This window comes from Diadema antillarum, unplaced genomic scaffold (assembly GCF_040938485.1).
Source record: "Diadema antillarum isolate AM-2024a unplaced genomic scaffold, OU_Dant_1.0 seq00000541_RagTag, whole genome shotgun sequence".
Taxonomy (NCBI): domain Eukaryota; kingdom Metazoa; phylum Echinodermata; class Echinoidea; order Diadematoida; family Diadematidae; genus Diadema; species Diadema antillarum.
The window spans coordinates 938,744-966,479 of NW_027271488.1; the positions used below are offsets into that span (position 1 = coordinate 938,744).

The 27,736-nt window shown below is 37.9% G+C and overlaps 1 protein-coding gene across 1 annotated transcript in view; it reads right to left on the reverse strand.

Moving 5' to 3' along the window:
* Positions 1-8,968: 8,968 nt before the first annotated feature.
* Positions 8,969-27,736, reverse strand: part of LOC139734705 (uncharacterized) — a 28,535-nt gene continuing 9,767 nt past the window's right edge. Inside the window, exons 4-8 of the mRNA XM_071645497.1 lie at positions 22,652-27,169; positions 16,368-16,531; positions 15,710-15,825; positions 14,339-14,411; positions 8,969-9,104 (exon numbers count right to left, since the gene is read on the reverse strand). Of these exons, the coding sequence (XP_071501598.1) occupies positions 9,036-9,104; positions 14,339-14,411; positions 15,710-15,825; positions 16,368-16,531; positions 22,652-27,169 (4,940 nt within the window). The 3' untranslated portion in view covers positions 8,969-9,035. The remainder of the gene's footprint in view (positions 9,105-14,338; positions 14,412-15,709; positions 15,826-16,367; positions 16,532-22,651; positions 27,170-27,736) is intronic.

The following is a 27,736-nucleotide window of genomic DNA, read 5'->3' on the forward strand; positions in this document are numbered from 1 at the left end:
GTCAACGCGTGATGAAGGCGAACCGTACGCTCGCCTTTCACGTATGAATTTACAGGATGAATATACGCAATGTCACTGAAATACGATGTGCTCGACTATCATAATCATGTCACATATACCTGAAAATAACGGCATATTATCTGAAAAATTAATAACTGGACATTTTTCCGGTTACATTGATTTCAAGGAGATACAAACAGTTCTATATTTAAAGTCACGTATATTTAACTCATCTTCTCATTCAACCGTGTCACATTAAAGGGGAATGGATAAAAAACATATCCGTATGTGGATTGAGTTAATGCAGCTGTATTTACAGTCGGAAACATTAGTAAAGCTTGAAGAAAATCGGAGAATCGTTCACAATTTAAGAATTTTTAAAGTTTTGGTGCCGCCATCCGTTTTAAAACGAGAAGATTTCAGTGCGTGACGTCACTGCAGGACAACAATATCGAGAAAACATAAAGAGAATTCACACTAATTATTTACATTTTATAATCACGAAAGAGCTCTTGACTTTAACCTCTTTCAGAAAGCAGGGGAAATTACCCTACTGGGCAATGATATCCCGAAAATGCGCATCGAGTGGATGCAGTAATAGTAGTAGAACACCCCTCGGGTAATCAGTTTCAAAAGTTATGCATTTTTATAGTTCCAATGCGGCATCGTTGTATGAGAAGACCACTACAGTCCGTGCCGTCACGTATGGAAAACGATTATTGAGAAAATGTAAACAGAATTCTGCAAAATGTTATTCATAAAAAGTGCACATTTCTTTGACTTGTAACCCAAGTACGCTAGAAAATTAAAATGTTGTTTTCTTTACATTTTGTTTATAATCGTTCTCCACATGTAACACCACAAGGTTTGTAATGTTCTCATCTAGCGATGGCGGCACCATAAAAATTCATAACTAACGGATTGTCCAATTTTCCTCAAACTTCCACGGATGTCCTCTACTAATGTTGTTGCATTCACACGATCCATTCTGGATTCTCGATCCAGTTTCATTCTCCTTTAACATAATTATAAGTCGATGGATTGTGTGTTCTTCATCAAAAAAAATAAGTGTAACTCTCTTTATTATCCACATACAGGTATATAGGTATTCCCCTTTAATGCTTCCTGTTTGAATCCTCATGAGTTTCAGCAAGTGAGAACTAAATCTTGTCTTCATAATTCATCCAAATACATATCTAAATTCAAAGTTTCTGTTCTAGTAACAAATATTTCTTCCTCAATCTACACCCCTCTCGTTTTATACAAAACATGTGTGCACTTGCACTTTTTCCCATTTATTCCTGATTCCATATTCAGTGCAAATGAAAATTTACACAATTACTTCGAATGTGATAATAAATTAACTGAATTCGTTATGGATATAATATATATATATATATATATATATATACACTATATATACATGTATATATATAATGCGATACAATATATCAACTATTTACAATGAAAAAAAAAAGCTGAAAATATTTAACATGATTTTGAAACTAAACAATCGCAATCCAATAACGTAAAATATCAAACAGAGTGAACACATGCATTTTTGGAATCTAGTTACACACACACACACACACACACACACATACACACATTATATATATATATATATATATATATATATACATATATATATATATATATATATGTACATAGCAATATCATACATTGTATAATGGAGGCACAGAAAACTCATCAGACTTCAGTAAAAGTCTTGAAATATGATCATAGATCATTTAATGTTTTATCCATTATAAGATGACTCCAATTTCACCAAATTTGTGAAAATTTACAGTATATACACACTGTACAGTAATATACATGATTCAATTGTATTTACACATGTACTTATTAATCACATGAAAATCAATGTCTACTTAATGACCATGACTGACACTGTATTTTGTCAAGCAACAACTTTGAAAAAAAAATCAGGAGAGAACATATGAAGACTTTTTTAAAAGCCTTTTGTTAAAATTAAATAATGCAGAACATAACAGCATGCCAGACATGGTGAAGCCAGTAATTTCATCAAAGTACATGTTTGTTCTTCAGAAATATCTGGGAAAATTCCCAAAGTAAATATTTGGCTCGGCTTTTCACAACCAAACTACTCAATTGTTGCTGTTTGTGGCCAATGAGAATAAATAAAACCAAAACATCTTATGTTTGCTGCTAATAAATACACAATATACACAGTACAAACAATGGAGAACTAAATGCAAGCAAATGTGGCACTAGTCTGCACAAGAAAACAAAACAAAACAAAATTTCGTATCCTCTTTCAGAAAGTTTCTCTCCCTTGCTTTAAAAGCCAGTTTTTTTTTCCTTTTGCTAGACAACATTATGTGCTAGAAGTACTTGTATAACATGTTTGAATTTTTCCATGATTGTCCGTTTTATATATCATCCACATATCACCGACAAAAACATCATACGGACAAAATGTACAGAGAAATATCCATCTTGGGGAGAGTATGGCTATAGAGCACCTACCGATTGCACTGCTAGAAATGTAACATAATTCTTTTATTGTCATATCTGTATACAGGAAATATAGCAGGGGGATGTCAACAATAACAAGGACAAAGACACAGTATTGTTTCCAAATATGCTGGTCACATTGGGGAAGGGGAGTTATGTGTGTATAAACCCTGCAGCTCCACGGCATTGGTGCATAATGGCATATATATAGATTACACGGTGGTGCTTCTTGTTCCAGCAATTAATGGTTCCAGTTCTGTACACAACAAAAAGCTGACTTTAAACAATTCCATGTCTCTTGCACCTATATGTTGCAATGCTCTCACCTGGATTAACCCCTCCACTGTAAAATTAAGATGATTATGAGGATTATGCTGAAGATTATGAGGAGTGTAATCAATGTGGATTTTTTTTTGTATGTAAAGAACACTTATATGACAAGTACTTGATACATGTGTAACAAAGTAAAATTTGTATTAATTCTGATGTCTCTTTGTATTTGTTTTTTCTGTCAAATCCTTTTACCAGTCTACATTCTTTTCTTTCCAAATTTCCAAATGGCATCACACAAGCAATAATTACTGCCAAGGCAAAATTAATTAGATTTTGGTTTTGACAAGTCACAATTAAACCCTTGATCAAAAGATTTCGATTTCATATTCTGACATTACAAATTTTGAAGAAGCTCTTGCTAGAAGCAAAATTATACACCCAAATTCACATCGAGATGGATGAAAAATATGGAAGATAAGAATAACGGCTACTGATGAACTCTGAATTTGTGAGACCCATCATTTTCCTACATTACCAGTATTCCTGATATCAATTTCTTAAAATCAATCAAACAATCCAGCAGTGATTTACATTATGCATTTCTATATTGTATATTTTCAATTATTTTTTTCTCTTCTCCCCAGGTCAGCTTGATTGCATCTTGTATAGGCTACAAAGTGCAGATGTGGAACAGATTTCATTGAATGAAAGCAAAATGCTACTCCATGTTCTTTCAAGAAAGAGAAGTCAAACAAAGAAAGGCAAAGTCAAACAAATGGATTAGAAGTTTCATTACAATCAGACATACATTAAGAAAGTTGAGAAAATCTATATAGTTATATCAGGAAATGGTGATATTTTTCTCAAACGTATGAAATTCCAATTGGTTTGTATACAGAGATATATATCAATAACATTAATCACATAATTATTTCTCTGAAAGCATGTGACACTTCAAATCCTATCACTTTCTACATTTACTCGGATTCTAATGAAACTTCTGGTTTTCTGTTTGATTGATTTTACCCTCCTACACAATAAATTGTCAAACTAAACCCAAACATGGGAGTCACATTGGAATTTTACAGGAGAATATGTCCCCAAAATATAATACATTGTTCCCTGGTTTGTGTATGTAACTGATTCCAGTAGAGAAAAACTTCAGAGGTGTTACACAGCAGAGATGGACAAAAGAAAATCACCACCGGGTTGGAGTAAGGAAAGGGTGAGGTAAGTAGACCAGTAAACCAACATATTCAAATTGTTTACCTTCATGACAATAGTTTGTCTCCGACTACAAGAAATCTGACAAAGCAACACCTGACCGTGTACACACTGGACTTCAGCAACCGATTGGACATCTTAGGAACAACAAGTGAATTGAATAGAGAGAAAAAAACAACAACTTCCATCAATTTGAATACATTAGCAAACTGGCCTATGAGTGCACAATGAAAACTATGGTTGGGTGTTTTTTCTTTAAAGTGAATACATGAAAGGAACATTCAGCATAATACATGTTATATTTAAGATAAAACTATATGTGTGTGTGTGTGTGTGTGTGTGTGTGTGTGTGTGTGTGTGTGTGTGTTTTTGTTTGTTTGTTTTTAAGCATAAAAGAGAAATTGCACAAGAGCCTGAAACGATAAAAAGTATTTTGGTACAGCATTTGCAACATTGAAACATCTATGTGAGTGCTATACTTGTCAACTGCAGAAAAATTGATTGAACCAAGGAGGTTCAATGGTTGGAGCTCCAACTGGCTATGATTATTTAAACGGCAGTCAGTTTTCTAGGGATGTACTTGTGCATTTGTGCCTTTGATCTTGGCATTTGATGCCACCATCTTCTTAGCAATCTGTTAAGTCACTCTGAACTCCAAAGTAACGTCAGGCACATTGGGCATGTTTATTTAGTGAACTGAAATGAGATATCTCCTAATGATAAAGTATACAGAACAAAATTCAATCCTTTCCAGAAATGTGTGTAAAAGTCAGAGATGTATCTAATGAAATTATTAGAAATTGTACCCAGTATCCTGCAAAACCAATTTTATCACTTTTCCAATTAAATTCTGCAAATAATACCAACATGGTATAATCTTCAAGCACACTTCTTACTAGATGAAAATGTCATATCAATGTCCAGACACATCCATTCAAGTAATTTTGACCTATTTCGTATATCTTTGCACAATTTCTATTCGTGAATCACTGTGTCTTTACCATTATGTACTGCTCGCTTTTTACTGGTAGGGATGGCGGAATGCAATTACTGCATCATGAAGACATTATCTTCCTCAAGAGAGTAGCTGGTCATTATGCAACGAGATAGGGATAAATTATCTTCCTATCTGTAAGACAGGTCCAGTTTGGCACAAACTTCAAATATTTCCGAGTGGCAGCAGGTATGAAAGTTGGTTCACAGGGAACAAGACTGCCATCTCTTAAACCTCCTTTGTTAGAGTTTAAAATGAATCTTCATATTACTCAGAAAGATGGCAGCATCAAACGAACAGATTAAAGAAACAAATGCACAGGCTGTGAAATTCTTTTGTGCATTCCTACAAAACTGACAAGCTGTGTGCATAATCACAGCTGGTTGAACCTCAAGCTCTTGAACCTCCTTCATTAAGCTAGTTGTTTTGGACATTTCTGATAGAACATTCAGAAATTAAGCATTTATGTACTATACATGTTTAAAACAAGAGAATCTGAATCTACAATGAGTACTGTTGAAGGCCGAGTACTTACTACTAATAATCACATTTACATCAATACAACCAAAGCTTTGTTAAAGGGAGCCAAACTGTAAGTGACTAATTTCTTTCAAAATGTACACTATCCCTAAGGCAATTATAATATTAAAAGTTTTCTAAAAAGAGTAATGTTTATTCAACTACTACAAAAAAAAAAATGCATGACAATGATCTGTGTCCATCAAACTATCACCACTTAGCCAAAGAAATAGAATATCATAAAATGATAAAGTTGAGCATGCATTAGTTTGGCCAACTGCGTGCAGCACCAAAATGGAATGAGAAATACAGAGTATTTCTCAGGCCTCGAAATACCCGGGAGGCAAAAGGCAATTTGCCGCAATGCCCTATCTACTTGCCGCAATGCCTCTCTCAAAATTACCATGCTTACTGCAACTTTTCCTTGCTGCCCTTCAAAAATCTTGAGAGAGAATGCCCCTAAAACCAAAAATTGCCTGTCCCTAAAACTGGCAAAATTCGAGGCCTGATTTCTTTTTCTTTCACAATACAAAATTTATGATTTCCCGCCTTTGAAATAATAACATTGCATTTTGTGGTACAGGAGACAAAACTAATATGACTCTTTTCCTGCAAGTACAGTCAGTCTGTTTTCCCTAGAGATAATGCACTAAAATAATCAAGAGAATTAAAAGGCATTTGAAAATAATGGCAGTACAGAGAGAGAAGAACTAATGCAAACATTCTTGGCAGTAAGTTTCTAACACTTCTAATAACAATGTCCTTCAACGTATTATGAATTAAGGTAAAAAATATCAAGCGATTAAAGAGTTTGTTTAATAGTTACAACTCCAGATGCAAGTGTTGTCAATAAAATATATCTTCCAGGAATATTCAACCGCACATCACTCTTTCCACTTAGAAGAAAAATGTAGGTCATATATCAAAAGTACGAGTTACTGCATTTTAGTGTGCAGATACCATATCTGTGAAGAAAAAAAAAATATTAATATATTTGAAACAAAGATGAATGTAAGCAAGGTATTGCATAAAAGAAGTCTCCATTTATGAGCAGGGCTACATAATATGTGAAAGTTTTCTGTGCAAATAAGCAATACACAAAGACATAAGACAATAGTCCCTCTTTAAGCCCACATCAAATTCTACTGTTTTCAGTTCTACACAAATGCAAAACATCCAAAGAAGATCATGTATGCCATGGTAGAATGGTATTGCTGAAATCAAAGAAATGATGAGGCACAAACTGTAATTATCTGCACGAAAAGAAAGTCAATACCCGACATAAGAGGTTGTTTTTTACTCTCTTCCTTCCCAGAATGGTGAACATGGATCAAGGTCGCTCATGTCCATGGCCCTATCTTAAAGGGATGATATAGTTTTGGTTGAGATGGGAGGATTCAGATTTTTTTTTTTCACGAGATCATTAGAAACCACTTATAAAATATCAAAGAGCATACAATTCTAAGAGGAAGCATTCAAAGTTGATTTGATGAAAATTGGTTTTGAATTGGCCGAGATATCCAAAAACAAAGTAACACAAAGTGGTCATAATAAAAAGTGGGTCCCACCTTTTATTAGAACCTCTTTATTTTTGGATATCATAGCTACATGTATTTAAACAAACAATTTTCATCAAGTAAAACTTTGAATTCCTCTTCGAATTATGTGCTCTTTAATATTCCATAAGAGGTTTCTCATAATCTCAGAAAAAAGGTTGAAAACCTGAAGTCAAGTACTAGTGTACTGTATTTTAACATATATCTGGGATCAACTTCAGCTTGATTCTCCACACCAAGCCTCCCTGGCAGTTTACATCTCTAGACATGGAGTTTACATGGTGAAAAGTGACAACAATGCAGCTTTGAGTTACAAATTCTATCGTATTGCGGACAAGTACAACCGCGAGCGATTCTTTGGCAAGTGTTATGAAAATCAAATCAGCAGAGTTACATAATAATGTAATCAGTACTACTGTAAATTCAGGTTGTAACTTCTGCTAAAAAAAAAGAAAAAAAAAGAATTTCTGTTATACAGATATTCAATATCATCAAAATCTGAGCAAATACATTAAAATACAATATACCATTGAAAGTGGCAACAAATGAATAGAAATGTGTATTGAACAAATCCTAAAATACACATTATCAGGACAGATTTTGCTGAGTATTCTTGATGGTGGCACACCAAATGGAATTCACTTCACGTGAACACTTTCCTGACTGAGAATGTCTGGGTAGACTACAAATCATCTATTTTTCCTGGAATTGCAATGTGCATTGAAGGGGTTGTATCAAATTTAATGATGAAATTACTGATGAGGTTACTCTGCATGCATTCAGATTATTTGTTCATCTCCATCAGTTGCATGTAATTGAAACAAAGACCACTCCATTCTCAAGATAGAGTGATCACATAAAAAAACAACTCATCTGTCGGAGCACTGTGGTATCACGGAGAGAGCTCCGGACTCTTAAAGGAGAATTGCGCACTAGTTGAAGGCTAGTCTGAAAAGAAAGAGTAAAATATATATAAGCACAACAGTGAAAATTTGATCAAAATAGGGGGGAAAATAGGGAAGTTATGAAATTTTGAAGTTTTGCTGGTTTTGTAAACAGCTCTCAAACAGTTTATATGAATATGCAAATAAATGAGCAGATGTCATCCTTTCACAATTTTCCATTGATTGTGTACCAAAAAAAAAAAGACAAAATTCAAATTTTGTGCTATAAAAGTGTCAAACATTATTTGATTCATGGCTTCCATTCAAATTCAAAAAATATATTAAAAATAATGATTAGTCAGATAAATTAGGATCTGAGATTGGGGATTTCAAGATTTTCCATACAATCTATACATCAAGTTATGAGGCAATGATATCATCAATTCACTCATTTGCATATTCATTGTGACTGTCCAAGAACTGTTCTGTGAAATTTCACAATTTCATACCTTCCTTTAATCTTTATCCAATTCTGATCAAATTTTCAATGTTGCGCTTACAAAATTTCACTCTTTCCTATCAGACTATATTCAGACTATATTAAATGTTAAACTGGTCCAGAATTTCCCTTTTAATAACAAAAGGGCCTAAAGTTCAACTCTAGTTAGGGAGTACAGATTTCTGGACTGCTCACATTGTCCCTCTTGACGCAGGTATACAAATGGGTACATGGCAATGCTGGGAAACTTTTGGAAATGATACTTAAAGGGCCCTCAAGAACGGCAATGCTTACACTGATGAGGTTAGTGACAGTAAAATAACATCACATCAATGTGCCACTATTGATTGCTCATCAATACGACTGTAAAAACTCAATTGCCCCATGGAAGATGCAAAAACTGATTCACAGACGAACGTCGTAAGTCTGCGCCGTAAAATCTCCACCTCCAATCACACACTCAAGGGACAATTCACACAGAGAGAGCCACGGTGAGAAATTATTGTCTGAATCAGACGGGTAAGGCCATAAAGAGACAAAGAAGACTTTAAATACAAAACAAAAACAAGACAAAAAAAGGTTTGGCCTCATCTCATCTTCTGCCGTTTCAGCCTAGGGCGACCCCTTGCACCACCTTTCCTCTTCTTTTCGTTGGCCTGCAACACACAAGAAGAGTACAAAAGTGATACCTTTAGTACACCTGCAGGACATGCTAGTTCACTACATAAGCAGTGAAGGGAATTGCTAAAATTTCTCTTAGGGTCTATTTATCTAACAAGAGACCCGCGGGTCTAGCGCTCACCTGAGTATCGCAAGTTCACCTTTCACGCAGTCACTAATCTAAATTATTCACAGCTCCACCAAAATTTGACGAGGCATTCTCAAGTGGAAGATGAAAATGTACAATAAGGGCCCAATTTTTTTCAAGATTCCTTAATTTGGGGGAATTGGGGCCCCCTGGGGCCCTCTGGGTGGGGCATGGGGCCCAGTTTGATAAATTGAGATCCTGACCACCTAGGGATGCTACCTGCCAAGTTTGACAAAAATCCATCATGAGGTTTTCAGGAAGAAGATGAAAATGTACAATTCAGGCCCCCATTTGGACCCTTCCAACCACCCCCCCCCCCCCCTACCCCCAAGAGGGGCACCCCTGGATCTCCTATGAACAAACTTGAAACTACAGTCATTAATGTACTCACTCATAGTATTATCTCAGCTCTATAACTTCTGATTCTAGAGAAGATTTTTAAAGATTCCTTCATTTGGGGGGTTTGGGCCCCCTGGGGGCCCCCTGGGCGGGGCATGGTGCCCATTTTAACAAATTGAGATCCTAACCCCCTAGGGATGCTACCTGCCAAGTTTGGTGAAAATGGGTCATGGGGTTCTCAAGAAGAAGATAAAAATGTACAATTTAGGCCCCATTAGGACCCCTCCTCACCCCCCCCCCCCCCCCCCCTGGGTCCCAAGGGGGGCACCCCTGATTCTGCCATGAACAAACTTGAAACTACAGTCATCAATGTGCTAACTCATAGTATTAACCTAGCTCTATCACTTCTGGTTCTAGAGAAGAAGATTTTTGCGGATTCCTTAATTTTGGGGGGTTTGGGCCCCCTGGGGCCCCCTGGGTGGGTCATGGTGCCCATTTTAACAAATGGAGTTCCTAACCCCCTAGGGATGCTACCTGCCAAGTTTGGTGAAAATGGGTCATGGAGTTCTCAAGAAGAAGATGAAAATGTACAATTTAGGCCCCATTAGAACCCTTCCCCACCCCCCTCCCCTGGGTCCCAAGGGGGGCACCCCTGATTCTGCCATGAACAAACTTGAAACTACAGTCATCAATGTACTAACTCATAGTATTAACTTAGCTCTATCACTTCTGGTTCTAGAGAAGAAGATTTTTACAGATTCCTTAATTTTGGGGGGTTTGGGCCCCCCTGGGGGCCCCCTGGGTGGGGCATGGTGCCCATTTTAACAAATTGAGTTCCTAACCCCCTAGGGATGCTACCTGCCAAGTTTGATGAAAATCGGTCTTGGGGTTTTCAAGAAGAAGATGAAAATGTAAAAAGTTTACGCACGACGCACGACGGACGACGGACGACGGACGACGGACGACGGACGACGCACGACGCACGACGCACGACGCACGACGCACGACGGACGCCGGACGAAGGGCGATCGCAATAGCTCACTTGAGCCTTTGGCTCAGGTGAGCTAAAAATTAAGAGTTTGAATGAATGAATGAATAGAGCAAAATAAAACCTAGCCCATCATAACTCACCTGTTGCATAACGAGGAATGTAATCACTATCATTAAGTTATCATTTAAAATATCCCATATTTTCTTGTTGTTTTCTGTCTGTTAGTAGTTTTAAGATGAGAATTGAATTTGCAATCAAACCCTTCAAATATTCTGAGGCATAATAACTGTTCCAAACATGTTTGAGGCAATTTATTTTTATTTTGTATTTTCTATTTTTTTTTTTGGCGATAGATAAATGCAAAAATGTTTTCATTCATGGTTGAAAATGCTGACTCGAAATGCCAATTAGAGGGCAGTTTAAAAAGCATTTGAGCCTCAAAGTCTTTCTTGGAAGTTGATAAACGCAAAGCCATTTTGAAACATATTTATATCGCTTGCCTTAGCTGACTTCTACCTCCCAGGTCGAATGCAGCTGTGCGGGGACAACTCCAGAATCACGATTATATGATATTCAGCTAAACGCAGCACCCAAAGAAACAAGTTTCGAACCACATTCGTATTTCACGCCTTCGAAACACATTTTGAAACGTGATCCTATCTTACTAGTTAGACAAATACAGCCTTAGCTTGCTACCAAAGCATTCATTTCCCCTACTGAAACCAGATGAAGGTCATTCAAGAAGAGGAAGCATGCACTGATGGCACCCACAAATGATACTTGTACATGTTTCATTTGATATCCCTACATGTCTCCTTCTGACAGTTAGTTTGGTTTTCACTTTCAACTTTACAATGACATCATGGACACACTACTACATCAGTGATGTGCATTTGAATGGGCAAAGTCTGTGGCCTATAAGGCATCAGCAATGCACACTCCTCTGCAAAACTTTTTCATATATATTTCATATAAAGAGAGAATCTATCAAGTACAAGGAAACTGCCAAAGTCCTGATATCTCTTTTAAAGGAAACATAATTGTGTATTACTTAAATTGTCTGTAATTTTATTTCTTGTCTATCAACAGAATTTCAAGAACAGCAACAGAGAAATGCACCATTCTCCACTGACCTGAAGGAGTGATTAATGTTCATGCCATGAACAAAATTGTACCAACAAAATACCAGCTTCTATTCCTGTAAATTTAGTCATGACAGATTTATACTATGGACCAGGTGGTGCCACATTGGCCGCTAAATTATGAAATGATGCCATGCCTATGTGGCAATTAGTCATCATATAACTATGGAAGGCCCTGAAGATATTCTAGGTAAATGCAGGTATTGGAAGCCAGCAAGTTGTTGAATCATCACTGGAAAGTCTTCAAATCCAACAAATCAAGAAATATTTAGATAAGTGAATTGGGGAGCTCCTAAAAGTGTTGGTTGGAGAGTTATGTCGAGTGCATGATCACCACATACAAATAGTCATTAGAGGTATTCGGTATAGTTTGGTGAACTTGGTAGGCTCAGCATTTATATTGCATTGAATGATTTAATCGCACTTACATTCAGTAACAACTGGTACTTAGAGGACACATCAAGGTGCCTACTTCTTCAACAACAAAAAATCACACCCAACCCAGGGTGGTCCACAACTTGAAATTTTAGCATGTTGCAAGCTCAGAATCTGAGAATATTGCAGAAATTGAATATGCGCGGAGCGCACACGATGAGTACGTAGTACGCAATATTTTGCTGCTTATCTCTCTTTGTGCTGCTTACATTCAATGTTCTCTCTCATGTTTTGCACACAAATATCAAAAGTACCTGGTAGTTTGATGTTTCTTATGTTTTGCACATTTTTGAATACTTTTACTTTGAGCTTGTTGCAAATTCTTGAGGATGTTGCATAGCATGTTGCTGGCTTTTTAGGATGTTGCACAAGAATTTTAGCATGTTGCAGCGACATGCTAAAACCCCTCATGGACCACCCTGCAACCCCCTTTTTGCAGGTGCGGAGCCTAGGTGCTGGTGACATTCAAATTCTTGTCATAAAAATTACATTTATTGATCACTGAATCATATCTCACAATAAGACTAGAAATGTCGCCATGGTATGCCTCCGCCATACTGCATTGTTCTCCTAATACGTCTATAGTACAATGTCTTGACAATGTGTGATGACAGTTTCACATAATACCTGTTGGCAAAATATTAAAATGACAATGTTTGTCTGTCACAAATGTGTTGAATGTTCACTTTCCTTGAACTAGGTTTAATTGGATGAATGGCCATATTGTCTCACAATGCAGGTATTTAGGGATTTGAGGATTTTTACTTGACTTTTGATCCTTTCATAAGTTTAAGGAAGAAGTGAAATGTAGCACTTTCACCTGACCTTTGACCTTATGGCAAGGTACTTCCAAGAGAATCTCTATTGGGTAATACTTGCACACACTAAGTTTAAAGAAAAATCCTGCAGGCACTGCATAGATATAAGGAAAATAGCAAAATTTTGAGGAGTTGACCTTAACCTTTGACCTTTGACATCTGACCTTTGACCCATGACCCCTACATTCCCTACATGATCACTGCCAGTCAGTGCATGCATATGTACTAAGTTTCCTGAAGATACAATACCTTGAACCATTTGTGAGATATGGAGAAAAAAGTGAAATTTTAATATTTTCACTTGACCTTTGACCTCACGACACAAAACTCTCTCTGGAGAATCTTTATTTTGTATTTCATGTATCCACTAAGTTTCAAGAAAATACCTTCAGGCATTGCATAGATATGGGGGAAATAGTGAAATTTTGTGCATTTGACCTTGACCTTTTGACCTTTGACCTACCACCTTGAGCATGTGTGCCCAAAAGTTGATAGGCACAACTTCACCTACTCATACATGACAAGTTTCATTAGGATACCTCAAAACATTTTTTTAGTTACGCTGTCCACAAAATTGATTACGGAAGGGAGGACGGACGGACGGACGGACAACCCGAAAACATAATGCCTCTGGCGACACTTCATGGCAGAGGCATAAAGATATGATTGAACTGAAATACACAGCTTTTTGATCATACAGTGATTATGTTGTACATCTTAATTACAGAGAACCTGTACTGTTTCTTACATTAAATTTCTTGTACTCTCAACTTCATTCCACAAGGTATCACCACCATGCCAGAAATTTCAATTTTACACTTTCTCTGGCTTTTGAGTTAGAAACAAAATAACACAAATACACAAAATTTCTTTGTGTTTTCTCATACAGGGAATGCATACTTTACAATCATTCCACGATTTATAAACACTAGCTTTTTTGTTGTTCATATTTGCAAACACTAAATTTCAACTACATTTTGCCTATTTATCTGCAGGCAACTCTAAAGTCCTGCCAGGACAGGCAGCTTTCTTTCATTATATCAAAATTTCATGACAGCCAAACAAACAAATTGTATGTAGATGTATACTATCATTGATAATTTTACGACCTTATATTTTTTCTTCATTGTATCTGAAATTTCACTATAAACATGTTCATTGAACTGCTCTTACAGTCTCTACCCCCCAATGAGATGATGCATAATATATCAGTTCCAATATCCCGAGCATCATTGACACTTCTCATACACATACACACAAAACAACTACATGCTGTGATACACAAAATATACATGCATCCATACACACATACATACACACAAATGGGACCTTGAATGAAAGTTTACAGCATACACACCTCTGCCTTCTTGTCTAACTCCATCATGGCTTCTTGAATGGCAGCCTCCAAGCTACTAGTCAGCGTTCGGTATCTGTTATCAAAAAAGAAAAAAGACATAAATCTACCCATTATATTTCATAGAAGAAATTAATTAGTAAGTACATTTTTTTAAAAAGCACTCAATTATAATTTCATGAAAGCAAATTATTTTTCTGTATTGTTTTGTCACAGCTTTACCACACACAATGTACTTAGTCCTCAATAGGTTGCTTAAAATTGCTTAAAATAAATTAGAACTGTTTGCAAATCATGGCAAACATCACATTTAGCCATTTTGTGTGGAGAGGCAAGTGAGTTATCGCTAAATTTTTGTAATTAGTTAACCTTTGATAAATATGTAACTGCTTTTGGCAAAAATGAAAAACTGTGCAACTTCATTACAGCTAGGACAATGATCAACTCCATTCAGAATGCACTGACAAAGCATGCAGAAACATGAATCCAAAGATTACTGTATACGCCAAATATTTTGCCAGATCTTTATTTTTGTGAATTTTGCTAGTCAGGTGCTTTTCACAAATTTAAAGACACACAAAAATATTGAGTCTGATCCTAATGTGCATGCTTTATTTCTCCATTCAGTACTGTACTCCAAGAACGTGAATTTAACCACTCACAAAAAAAACGTCAGGAAGTCCGGATTCGCGAAAAATTAGATTCACTAAATATATGGCATATACAGTATCTTGCATGAATCCTGCATGATTCACAAGTCATACGGATGTCATTCATGATTGGACATGTAAAATGGACTTCATGATGCCCCCTCTGTTTTTGGCCTTTTTTTCCAACAGATGTAACCTTACACATTCAGAGCAGTGTTTCTTTCTGGCTACACCAATGTTTCAGCTTCAAAACATGTAAGAAGATACACAAGTATATCACTCAAGTTTTATGTGCTTTGTACTTAATACAAACCTGTTCCCTGTAAAGTAGCACATTCCCTGTAACACATTCCCTGGCCCCATCCCCCTGTATACAACCTTCACATCATTTTGTCCCCGAATTCAAACCTTTTTCCACTGACAAAACAGATTTTCCCTGTGGTATTCACGAGAATGTTCTATCTCATTCAGAGGTACTTGAATGGCAGTGATGTGTTTATTGTCATGTCACTAATGCGCTGTCCCATTCCAATGACAATCCATGGTTGGGAGTGACTAAATGTGGCCCTTGTCAGAGATGTGAACACGATAGAAGGGAACTGTACCATGACACAACACAGGGGATTGATGAAGGGGGGGGGGGTGGGGAGGAAGGGGGAGGGGTGGCATTAGGAGTCTGACCTACATAGAGAGTAACAAAAGAGGATCGTTAAGCCCCCTTTACCTCGTTCTATGCCTAGTCCTCGCTTTGTGGTGTGCCTCAAGGCCCTCGGTGAGAGTCTTGAGCTTGTCTGGCTCTACCTGGGTAAAGGAATGGTCCCCAAACCACATCACCCACACCTGCACAGAATGAAAAAAAAATAAAGAAGATAGCAATGGAGCTCAATCAGATACAAGATGGGGCACATTCAAAGGGTGAAAAGAGAATCCTATACAAGACAGTATTCATACTCAGGACACCGTTTTATGAAAGTTGTCAGCCCTGACAAGTTGTCAGTCTATGACAATTACCATAGTAACTAACAGTCAGTGAGCAGAGCTTCTCAGCCAATCAAAACCACGGATTTGACTGAAATTGTCACAGACTAATAACTTATCAGGGCTGACAACTTTCATGAAACAGTGTCCAGTTCTCACTTTATATAGACCATGTGAGATATATAAATTATATACATTTGTTGAGATAACATTCCAACAAGTTAATTGTACCTGACAAGTACTCAATAAGTGTTATTAACTTGGAATAACAGCACCATACAGAGGAGAAATACTGAGATCAAGATTACAGACACAGTCCCACAAAATGACTTCTGTGTTAGCATTCTAAACGAGCATCTTCTGAGTAGATTGAACTTGAAGAATGCACAAGCAATGTCACTCACCTTGCCTTCCTCTTTCTTCTTCTGACCCTTGACCTCCGTCTCACTAACGAGCTTGCCCGGCCAGGACGAGTATCCGCGGATTTGCCCCCAGACTAGATCACCCGTTTCAAACTGCCTCTTGTAAGAAGTCTGATCTTTGTGCTCTGGAGAGCAAGAGGCTTCATCTAAAAAGGGGAAAAAACAAACAAACAACAAGGGCAATTACAAAAACAAAACTAAAATGCCAGGAATCACAACTGATAACTGAACGGACTAAAAGTCTCGAAACCCACATAATATGCTCCATCACGATGGCATCTGACTGATCTGCATTGTTTGTGGGGCTAAATACAAGATTATCCATAGACAAAGCAGCCTATGTGTAAACCAATGCAGAGGAGATGGCTAACCACACTTCTTTCTCTCTTTGCCTATATCATAAAAACTAGGCTCAATCTACTCTGAAGATTCATGCCTGTATTACCTCATCATGTTTGTTTGCTACCCCGTAGTACGGTACATTTGTGGCAGATTCATTGTAAGTTTAAAATGTATAAGGTTACCAACTCACATTTTAGAACTTATTTTGAAGTACTACATCTGTTTGTTGTTTTTTCCAAATCTGCAAATAGCATAATAGTGCCATTGTACAGATATTATTCTTTAACAGCTTGACATCAAAAGAGGGAAAAAGAGAAGCTACACAGAGCGCGTGTGTGTATATGTGCATGTGTGTGTGTGTGTGTGTGTGTGTGTTGTGGGAGAGTGGCTAAAAAAATGGAGCACATCCCTGTATCATGTACAGAGTGAAAGTTTCACCACTGACACACTCTGCAGTTAATTTTCTCATAATGACGAAAAAAAGGATCAAAATCCTCTGTTCTCACTAGCAAACCATGATTTCATCTATCTGAGCTTATAATATGCCAATGTATTTTACTCTGGAATATATATGATATTCAAATTACACCACCATCTTTATTTGACCTGTTTCAGAGATGCAATCCTATCTACACCCATACAATCACCACTGCTCAGTACTCCAATTTGTTTCAAATAAGACACAGAAAGTGTGCAATGAGAGACTAGAAATCTCTATGATCTGTTTTTGCCCTTAAAAAGGAAGTTTTGAGAATAAGTTATGAAAACAGAATCTTTGAATTTTTCACAACCTGCACAACCTCTATCACATAGACATACAGAGAATCTGTTTCAGTTGACTGGAGTAATTACTACATATATTTATATACATTGTATCTAGATATAGATATATGGATATATATAGATATTATATAGTGTCTACTTCAATTCTAATTGTATGAATTCAATAGAATGACAGGGGCTGGCATGAGACAATGTGATGGACACAGGATGGGAATGATGGAAAACCTGGATTTCAGGTAAAAAAAGAATTAGTCATCTGATTCCTACAGTAACAGACTGCTATTAACTGTTAATGAAATGCCCAGGGGTAAAAAAAAAAGTGAACCTATTATTACTAAGCTATCAAAAATGGCAGGACATGAAAGCAAGATTGTCAATTCTCGCCAAGCTGGTCATGGTGAATGCTTCACTGGTCAGTCAACTACAATAGCTATTTCATTACCGAAATGTGACTTTTAACAAGTCCTTAAAATGATCACAAAAAGTCAATTTAAGATACAATGTGAAATCAAACTGAGGTTTATTTGTACTACACATGCAAAGATAAAGGCAACAAATAACTTACATTACTTTTAAATTTCTAGTGGCAACCTTCTTAAAGTGTCTTTGACATTATACAGGTTGTACATAATACATTACCAATGGGATTGACAGAACTTAGGGCACACACGACAAAAAAAAAAAAAAAAAAACTGCGCAAGTGCACATTTATAACCAAAATGAAATCTCACTTCAGCAATACCATATAATGGTAAAACTTTTAGTGCATAGAAGCACGGTACGAGCTGAAATTTTTGCATACAGATATTTTCACGAACTGCTACATGTCGGTCACTTTAGCGTGTTGTTAATGTAATGTAGCGGTCGCGAGGGACTAGTGACCATTACTTCACCTTTCACAAAAAGAATAGAGGGACTAACAAAAGACAATCCTAATATTGAAAGTTTTTACTTGGCAAGTCCCCGTTCATAAACAAGTAGTGTGTTTGGCATTTTAAGTTCTGTACTCGAATATGCCCAAGAATTCGTCACTTCATGGCCCACACAGCACGCTCCACCTACAGCAACATACTACATTGCAGTTCCCTGCAATCCAGGGGGGGGGGGGAGGGAGGGTTGAGAAATAATATTTTGCACATTGCTGTTTTCGTGCATTTTCATAACCAGACATAGTTCTTTTAAAGAAAGATTCTATAAATGTAAACTTGATTGCTCATTCATGACATAAAAATCAATTCAACATTTTAACCCAACATGAGAGCTTTACAAGATACAACTACATCCAATAATATTTGGCTGAAAAACAACTTGGCTGATATCTCTTTACATAATATCTTACAAGAAAACTGCATCCCAGAAAGAAAATTGTGACAAATAAAGGCAGAAAGGAAACACAAAAGACAGATGGAATTTTGGAAATAGAAGAAAGAAAACTACACATACTGTACATAAATGACAGTTGATACAATGAAAGGAATTACATGTAAATTGCAGATAATTCCTTGCTTGTGATGTTGACAAATTTATTGTCACTACTTATGAAGGTTACTTAATTTCTTTGAATGACACATAGTAACCTTCATAATTCTGCTCAAGATATATTTTAGTCCCTTTACTGTCAGACACTACAGTGACAAGTGGATGAAGTCATTTAATCAAATTTACCACAAATTATAATTTAGTGGGGGAGGAATACACAGATGTTACACTCACAGTGAATAGGCATTTGAGGCATCACTACAGTGCCTTGTCAAATCAAACACACAATTTCCTGACATTTAAATTTCAACATCTTGCGTCACATACTAACTGTGCATTTCACAATATCATTCAACAGATATGTTTCTTCTTTCTAATTTGTCAGGGAAAAGATTTTTCAGGATATGACTTCATGATCCTAAAAACAGAACTTTGGCAACCACTGTAACAGCATATTTTCAAGAACACTTGTCAGAGAAGCAGCACGGCAAAAATGGCTGCCACACTTTGCATGACAAGAAATGGCTCACTTGGCATTGAATTCCAGTTAAAGGCATGTCAAAGGAAATTGTTCATCAGGCTGTCCCTAATCTAATTTTTGCACATCAGCTCTGAAGACAGGTAAAGATGCGAGAGAGAGAGAATTTTTCCTCACATCTCCTGGAACAATTTGCAAATTGCTTATATGTACAGTCATTGGTCGATTGGCCAACAAATTGAGGAAAAAAAAGAGGATAGACACGTAAAGCTGCAAGAGAGAGAGAGAGAGAGAGAAAACAAAAATTTCCTCATATCTCCTGGAAGAATTTGCAAATTAGTACAATCATTGGTTGAATGTCTAATGAAATGAGAAAAAAAAACACTGAAAATAAAGGATCTCCAGTAACACAGCTCCTGAAACTATTTAAAACAGACTTTTTAACAGCTTGTTTAAAATTAAGAGTATTCTTTTATTTTGTACAATGTATTAAGCTTAAAACAGGGTGGAAAAGGAAAAGAAAGTTGTATTCATCAATTTTTCTTTTCTTTTTTTCAAATGAAGCTGCTAATATTTTCTCTTGTATATGTTAAGTACAGACACCATGGGACTGGGTGCCTCTTACACATGGAACTTTCTTTTTTTAAACTCATCTCTCAAATTGTTGAATTGATTCACTTTAAATAACCTTTTTTTTCCAATAATATCTCTGATATCAAAATACAACACTACCTCTTATCAATATAAGATTGCGAAAAGAATACTAAAATGGATGGTTAATACAAATAAAAGATAACCCAAATGATACACAGGAAAGGTTCCACTCTCACAGCACATAGTTTTCTTCATAATCTGTCTGCCCATCATTCAATGGTCATGTACTGCATTCATACAACATCTACAGTGTCAGTGTACAATGATTCTTGCTGTCTAATTGATTGACTACTCATGATGTGATATTTGCTGAACATATCATTGTATACTATTGCTGTTGAGCGTGCAATATTTGCCTCCTGAGAAGTTTTGGGTATTGCACACTGATATCACCCTTTAACCTGTAGGCCTACATCTATTACTATGATATGCTCTTCATCAACCCATCCTTTTGCACCATTACACTCAATTAAAACTACAATAATGATAATGTACATACTTTTGCAGTATGCACTTAAAGAGGAATTCCAGTCCAGTAATAACTTACTCTGATAAGAGAGAGAAAAATACAACAAAAAGTACAACAGAAAAAAAAAACGCCCAAAATTGGATAAAAATTAGGGCAGTTATGCAATTGTGAAGTTTTGCTAATATCCGCTAAACAGTTCTTGTAAAGCTGATATGAATATGCAAGTGAATGACCTGAAGATGACATCATCTCACAATTTTCCATTGATTGTGTACAAAAAATGACAAAATTCAATGTTTCTGTTATCAATTGTAAAACATTATGTTATTCTTGATTGAATAACTCCAGAATAGTGATCACTTAGATATTTTGAGAATGGGGCATAATTGTGTTTGAATTTTAAAAAAAAAATGGAAATTTCAACAAACTACATGGGAAATTGTAAGGGCATGGCATCATCACTTTACAATTTGCATTAAAGGCATAATTTACAATTTGCAGATGAAACAAAGACCCAGCATAAGTGCTTTAAAATAGCTCTAAAATGTCAGTTAGGGATAGAAACAACCACTGTAAAAATTTGAATCTGTATAATCGATGTTAAGCATTGTTAAATACACAAAATGTGAACAATAGTTATAATAAAAATGTTTCCAGACTAAACCGTCTACAGTTATGGTTTACTGAAAAAATACTGATATCTCCTTATATTTTAGGCTTTATTACAAAACTTTTATATGGTAGGATGTTTTGTGATACAACAGACCTACACATGTGCATTAAATGTGATATCTTGAACATTTCTAAAATCACTGTTCCCAAAGGTAAACAGGGCCTTTGATATTGACTAATCAAGAACTGTTTCCTGAAAAATTACTGAAACTTCAAAATATCACGACTTCCTTATTTTGAGGTTCTATGCTTGTTTGTTCATTTCCATCTGAGAAGATGGCTGGATAGCCCATATTCAGCTACGCTAAGCTGGTCTTCCATGGGGTCCAGTTGGATGTGAGGTGGGACCACTTCATCAGGTTAAACACCCTGCTCTTTGCGATGAATAAATGAAGCGGGATCTCTTACTGTACGTGCATGAGCTGTGACTCTCTCATACACGGGACCTCCATTTGCTGTCCTATCCGAGGGACAGAGTGTTTTGCCTCTTGCTAAAGGGGATGGTATGTTTACACAAAACATCGCTCAGTCCGGACTCGGGTTCGAACCCGGGTCCTTAGGATCGTGAGGCAGACGCGCTACCGACTGAGCCAACTCACCACCCTTATGCAATGCAATGTTAAAAATCCGCCCATAATCAGATTGCAACAAGATATATGGATGGATGTGTTGAAAAACCTATAGAAGAACATTTCAGTAGTGCACAGGTAATGATGCTGCAGAAATGGATATCATAGACAAATTCTTTATTGAAAGATTTTTTTTTCTAAATACGTTACGCTCTTCTACCAGAGGCGTTCAAAAGTACATCGACTAACCCATATTTAAGCAGGTGATGACTTTTGGGAACGTACAGATTGATTGAAGCTCGGGATTTGAAATACTGTCTATAGGAGGTATCGTGCAAATCCCAACATTTATACTTAACCCAGTCCAGAGTCCAGAGTATACTCGGGCAAGCGTCTGTGGGAAATGTGTGTTGTAGCAAAATCAAACCATCCTCAACGGGTTTAAAAAAAAAGAATCACTAAGGTTGCAAAGAGCAATCAGGGAGATTCTTGTGTGTCACTTCACTTGATCGGTCAAAATAATTCCAAAAGAATGGAAACTTTTAAATTAGGGAACCTGATCACATAATCAGGGAGTTAGATATATGTCAGTCTCTGAACATGAAGCCTCCTTCAATGGCATCCAAAGCCATTAAGTGGAACATTGTCTCTTTCGGAGCCATTCATCTGTACAACATAACATAATATCACATAACATGTAGGTGTCGAGAAGGAAGGGAGATAAGATTACGAATAGAAACAGAACCAAAAATAATCTTTAGAGAGATGAAGGTATCACCACCATTTTACAATCAGGAAAGTCATTAGGGCAGCAACTCACCTAAAATGCCATTATCACTGGGTTTGTCCAGAGTGCCATCACATTTGTCCAATGGTTTCTTGGTCATCTCCGATACTGGCACCACTTCCCGAATGTTGTTTAAAGACGAGTCCCTCAGCGCCATTCGACTTGCACCATCTCTCGATGACTCCTCCTTGCAATCTTTTTTCTGATCCCCCGACTTGGTTATCTTCTTGGCGCTTACCATTGTCTTCGGCTCGCTGGCTTCTTGGTCCACTGTGGATTGCGCTACATCAGTTATGTTTGCTTCTCGTAAAAGATTTGGCACTGAACTCTTGGAAGGGACCGCAGATCCGACACAAGATTCGTCACATGAATCCACTGGTGGATCACAATCTTGTTTCTCACAGTCAACTGTCTGGCTCGTATCACATTTGGAAGATTCATCAAAAACAGTGCTGTTGTCCTGATTAGGTGAGATGTTTTCAATTAAATTGACAGTTTCGTGGGATTGTGGCATAGAATCACTGTTTACAGGCTCCTCTTTTGCGCCTTTGTCACCACTGACACAACTAGTTTTAAGTTTGTTATCACAACCATTATTATTCTGACTTTCTGCTTCTACAGGACTTTCCTTACTGCAAAAAATATCCTTGCAGTCCCCACACCCATCCTTTGACACATCTAATGCTATCACTTGCTCACTCTGGTTGGAATTGTTAGAATTTACATTGCACTCTGTTTGGGACTCATCACATACCACTAGAGTTCTTTCACTCACTGTCTTAGATGAAGCGCTTGATGCTTCGACTGCACATGATTCCTCCGGTGCATCATCACAAATCGGTTCACACATTTCTTTGGTATCATGTATTTCCGTACACTCTGCTCCAACATTGGGCTCAGAATTTGTGCAGCTTTTAGGAGCTGTAAGACTATCACTTGCACTTCCTAATGGGGAGTCCCTCAAAACTTGATCACCACAGCTCTCATCTTGATCTCTGGTGATGGTACATGCCTCACCCGAAGTAGTACATTCCGCTTTTTCTTCCTGCTCAATGGGAGCCCTTGGGTAGCTTTCCATGACATGGTTTTCATTACCAGCTTGATTTTCAACAATACTTTCACCTATATTCAACATTTGAGCAGAATTCTGCTCACACATAGATGGTAGATTAATGTTAGAAACTTCAGTCATCTCACACACCATTTCCTTGTCCATGTCTCCCAAAACTGGAACACTACATAGTTCTGGATCCGATACCCGTTCAGCTGATAAATCTCCTGTATCATGATTGTCTTCTATCAGGATGTTTGTTGTACAAATTCCTGATGGATCATTTGTTCTATTGTCCTCTTGGTCTCCTTCTGTCTCTGGACACTTTTCAAAACCTTCAGTGCCAGGCTGGAAAGTTAATTGTCCTTCATCTGCACTGGATGGGTTGACCACTTCCTCAGATAATTGAGAATCCCCCACTTGAGAGACATTAAAAACATTTAGTGTAGTATCTTCTTCTGTTATACCTGAACTACTTCTGCTCTCACTTATATTTGGATTATCAACATCAGTACCAAGTGCTTCATCATGCAGTAAAATGACAGTAGTCTGCATCTCCTCAGAGTCACCACAGGCTGCAGAGTCCATGGGCTGTTCTGTCATGGATAGAAGTGTTGTTGCAATCTCTTCCTCATATGAAGCTGGTCCAGTAAAAGAAGTCGGTTCAGATGAAGATAAAGACACACTGGCAGATGATTGATGGATGTCAGTATCACCATGAGAAACTGAACAGTCTGCTGCTTTATGAGATTCACTAATGGAGACTTGTGCAATTTCCCCATGTACATATCCTACTTGGAGGGGTAACTGATTTTGTAAACTGTCAACAGAAGTTGTACTTATTTGCACAATGTCAGCACTGGTCTCTTGCAAAACCGACGCCACAGAGGGACTCTCTTCTGGCTGCTCGTCAGCAGAGACATGTTCGAGGACAATCTGGGTCTCTTGCGAATGTTCCTGTGTCACATGTGCCTGTGAGTCTGGAAGAGCTGTAACTTTTCGATCTGGTGATGATACTGCCTTGCCCAGACATTGATTTACACCTTGATTACTTCTTTCCTCAACATCAGAAGTTTCCCCAGGAAGTGGTAATGACGGTTGCTGACCAGAGCTGTTGCTCTGCGGCAAAGACTTGGTTGATGATACTATTTGCGCTGTATCAATAACTGGTTGCAAAGCTTCAGCTGTTTCCGATGAGGATGTTATTGCTGACATTCTAGATGGTTCAGTGTTTTGCTGTGTATTGGGAGGAGGATCTCCTCCAGCACTATCAGGGTTAGTGGTAGCTCCCTGGCTAGAACTGCGCAGGTCAGCAAGCATATCTTTTACCTTCTTTGGCCCTGTGGACTTGATGTATTGTCTCTGCTGTTGGAGCTGAGGCAGCATGTTCCTCATCTGAGCCTCTTCAAGAGCACTTTGAACAATGACAGGAAGACTGTGGACATTTTGTTGCTCTATAGGAGGAACATGCATGTTGTGTCCTGGCATTGCATGTTGGTCAGCAAAAGGGGGCCGCATGAAACCAACTCCAGGTGGTCCTGCACCAAACCCATGAAACTGATTGGCTTGCATTGGATTGTTAAACTGAGGATTTGGGTGAGGGTTCATCATCATTTGTGTCATTGAGGATTGTGGAGCAGGGAAAGGCATCATTTGGGGCATTTGCTGTGGAAACAGACCTTCTTGTGGGGGAAGGCCGTCAAAAGATGCTGCTCTCTGGTTCTTGCCCTTCCTCTTTCTCTTCTTGGACCCACCTGGAGCAAGATCCATTTCCATTTCATGCACTGCAAGAGCAGGATTGTGCAGGCCTCCCCAAGGAACAGGTGGTTGTCCTACTGGGATAAACTCTGCCATGTTGGGAATCGGAGGTACCATTTGTCCCTGCATGACAGGCAATCTTGGAACACCGGGCATCATGTGATAACTTGCTGCAGACTGTTGTACACTGGGAGTTGGATTCTTTATCATAGCCAAGTAATACTCTTTATTCATTTGTGACCTCTCTTTTTCTGCATCAGATGGTTTGGCTTGTACAGTACTATCAGTTTTGGACTGGTTTTGTTGATCTTCAGGATGACAGATTTCACTTTGGTCAGCTGCAGTATCAGCAACCTCTGTTTTCTCATCAGTCTTTTGATCACCCTGTTGGGAAGTCTCTGTTCTGACTTCACTCTCCATTTGAGACTGCTTCTCTAAGCTATTGACAGCACTTTCCAGACACTGAATAGAGGATTTAGATTGTGACTCTTGTAACTGTCCCTCAGTACAGCATAATCTCTTCCCATTCTGCAGAAGGTTCTGAAGTTCCACAGATTCACTAACTTGACTGTCTGATGATTTGTGATCTGCTGAGCCATCTCCTCGACTATTAGAATCATCACAGCCTTTGCCTGAAGAGTCGCCTACCCTCTGGTCATCAGGTTGGCTCTCTGATGCATTTTTCACAGATTCAACACTTTCTGCCAACTCTTGACTGGCGGATGCACAAGATGTAGTTGCACTGTGCTCATTCTCATTTGAGTTTGTTTTGGATTCACATACTTTTTCTTCCAGGGAATGAACACCTTCAGGAGGTTTTACTGGCAAGAGGTGTTGATTGGTTTGAAGGAAACTTTGATTCTGCTGGATGTGCAAAAATTTGGCCATTTCTTCTGGAGAAAGCTGTAGAAGCTGACTAGCTAGGTGTGGCATTTTGCTCAAAGCCTCCTGCTGCTGCCTATTAGCCAGCTGAGCCTTGGCAGCCACAGAAAGGAGGTTGCTGGCAGACATGGATCTTGTATCAGACTCACTCAAAACATGTTGAATGGGAGAACAGGTGGTTGGAACACTGAGCTGATCAGCACTTTGGGTCCTCTGTTTCTTTGATCTGCGAGCTGGAGGGCGCATTCGAGGAAATGTGGGACTTGTGGGCCCCGGGAGGAACATGGCAGCTTCATCACCATACATGCCAGGCATACACAAACGAGGGTTGTTCAGAAGAGCAGGATGTTGTGGATTTTCAAATGGGTTACGTGGAAGCATGACACCCTGTGGGTGACCAGGAATCATTGCTTGTGGACCTATCATTCTATTATGACTGAAGTCGCTGCCAACTGGAAACCTTTGATGAGGGAAGCATGCCATGGCTGGGTTGTTAAACCCTGACACCGCCATTCCTGGCATTCCCTGACGGGGATACTGCATCTGCTGATGCATGGGCATGTTCCCTGCAAAGAAGTCGTTCCTCTCAGACTGACTCCGTTGCTTACGCTGCTTTAGGTTTGTCCCAAATTGTTGGTGGAACTCATACAGCATACGCATCTGATGCTGCTGGGCTTCGATTGTGTTGCGCTGCATGTGAGCATCGAATGGTATGGAATCTATGTGGTGCATGGGGTTCATCTGGTTCATGTGAGGTACTGTTCCTGGATGTACTGAGTTGGGTAACATGTGGCCACTTGGGAAGGATGAAAACTGCATGTCACCAGGGAAGCGGGGTAAAAGTCTGGTTCCACCTTGACCTGCAACAATACGAGAAAGAGCCAAAACATGAATTACCAAATCACATACAAACATTGAGGTATCACATTTAGAACATTGCAAATCCAATCATATACCCAAACAACATTGTATGTATCATATGACGTTAACTCTCCTAACCTGTCCTCAATAACGATGTGCAGCTCTTGTCTGTATTTGTGCAAATATTCGAAGAACAAATGGAATTCTTCTTCATTTAGAAGTACTGAGCTGCATCTTCTGCTTAACAGCAAAAACTCAATGTCAATTAAAAAGTCAGAATTTTCTGCAAAAAAAAAATGAAATAATTCCTGACATCAACCTTTAAAGTTTCCCATAACAAGAAGTTAAGGTGGTATTTATGGATGCTTTGTTTCTGATCCACACTACATCTTGTTATAGCTTATCTCTACAAAATTTGTGGAATGAGATGCATAATTAAGTCATGTCTGTTATTTCTGACAAACTGTCACATAAGAAAAAAAAAAGAATTTTGCCTAGGCAAAGCATCTCGGGAACCACTCAAGTCATGTCATCATATATGTACCTTAAGCCTGTGAATAGTATTT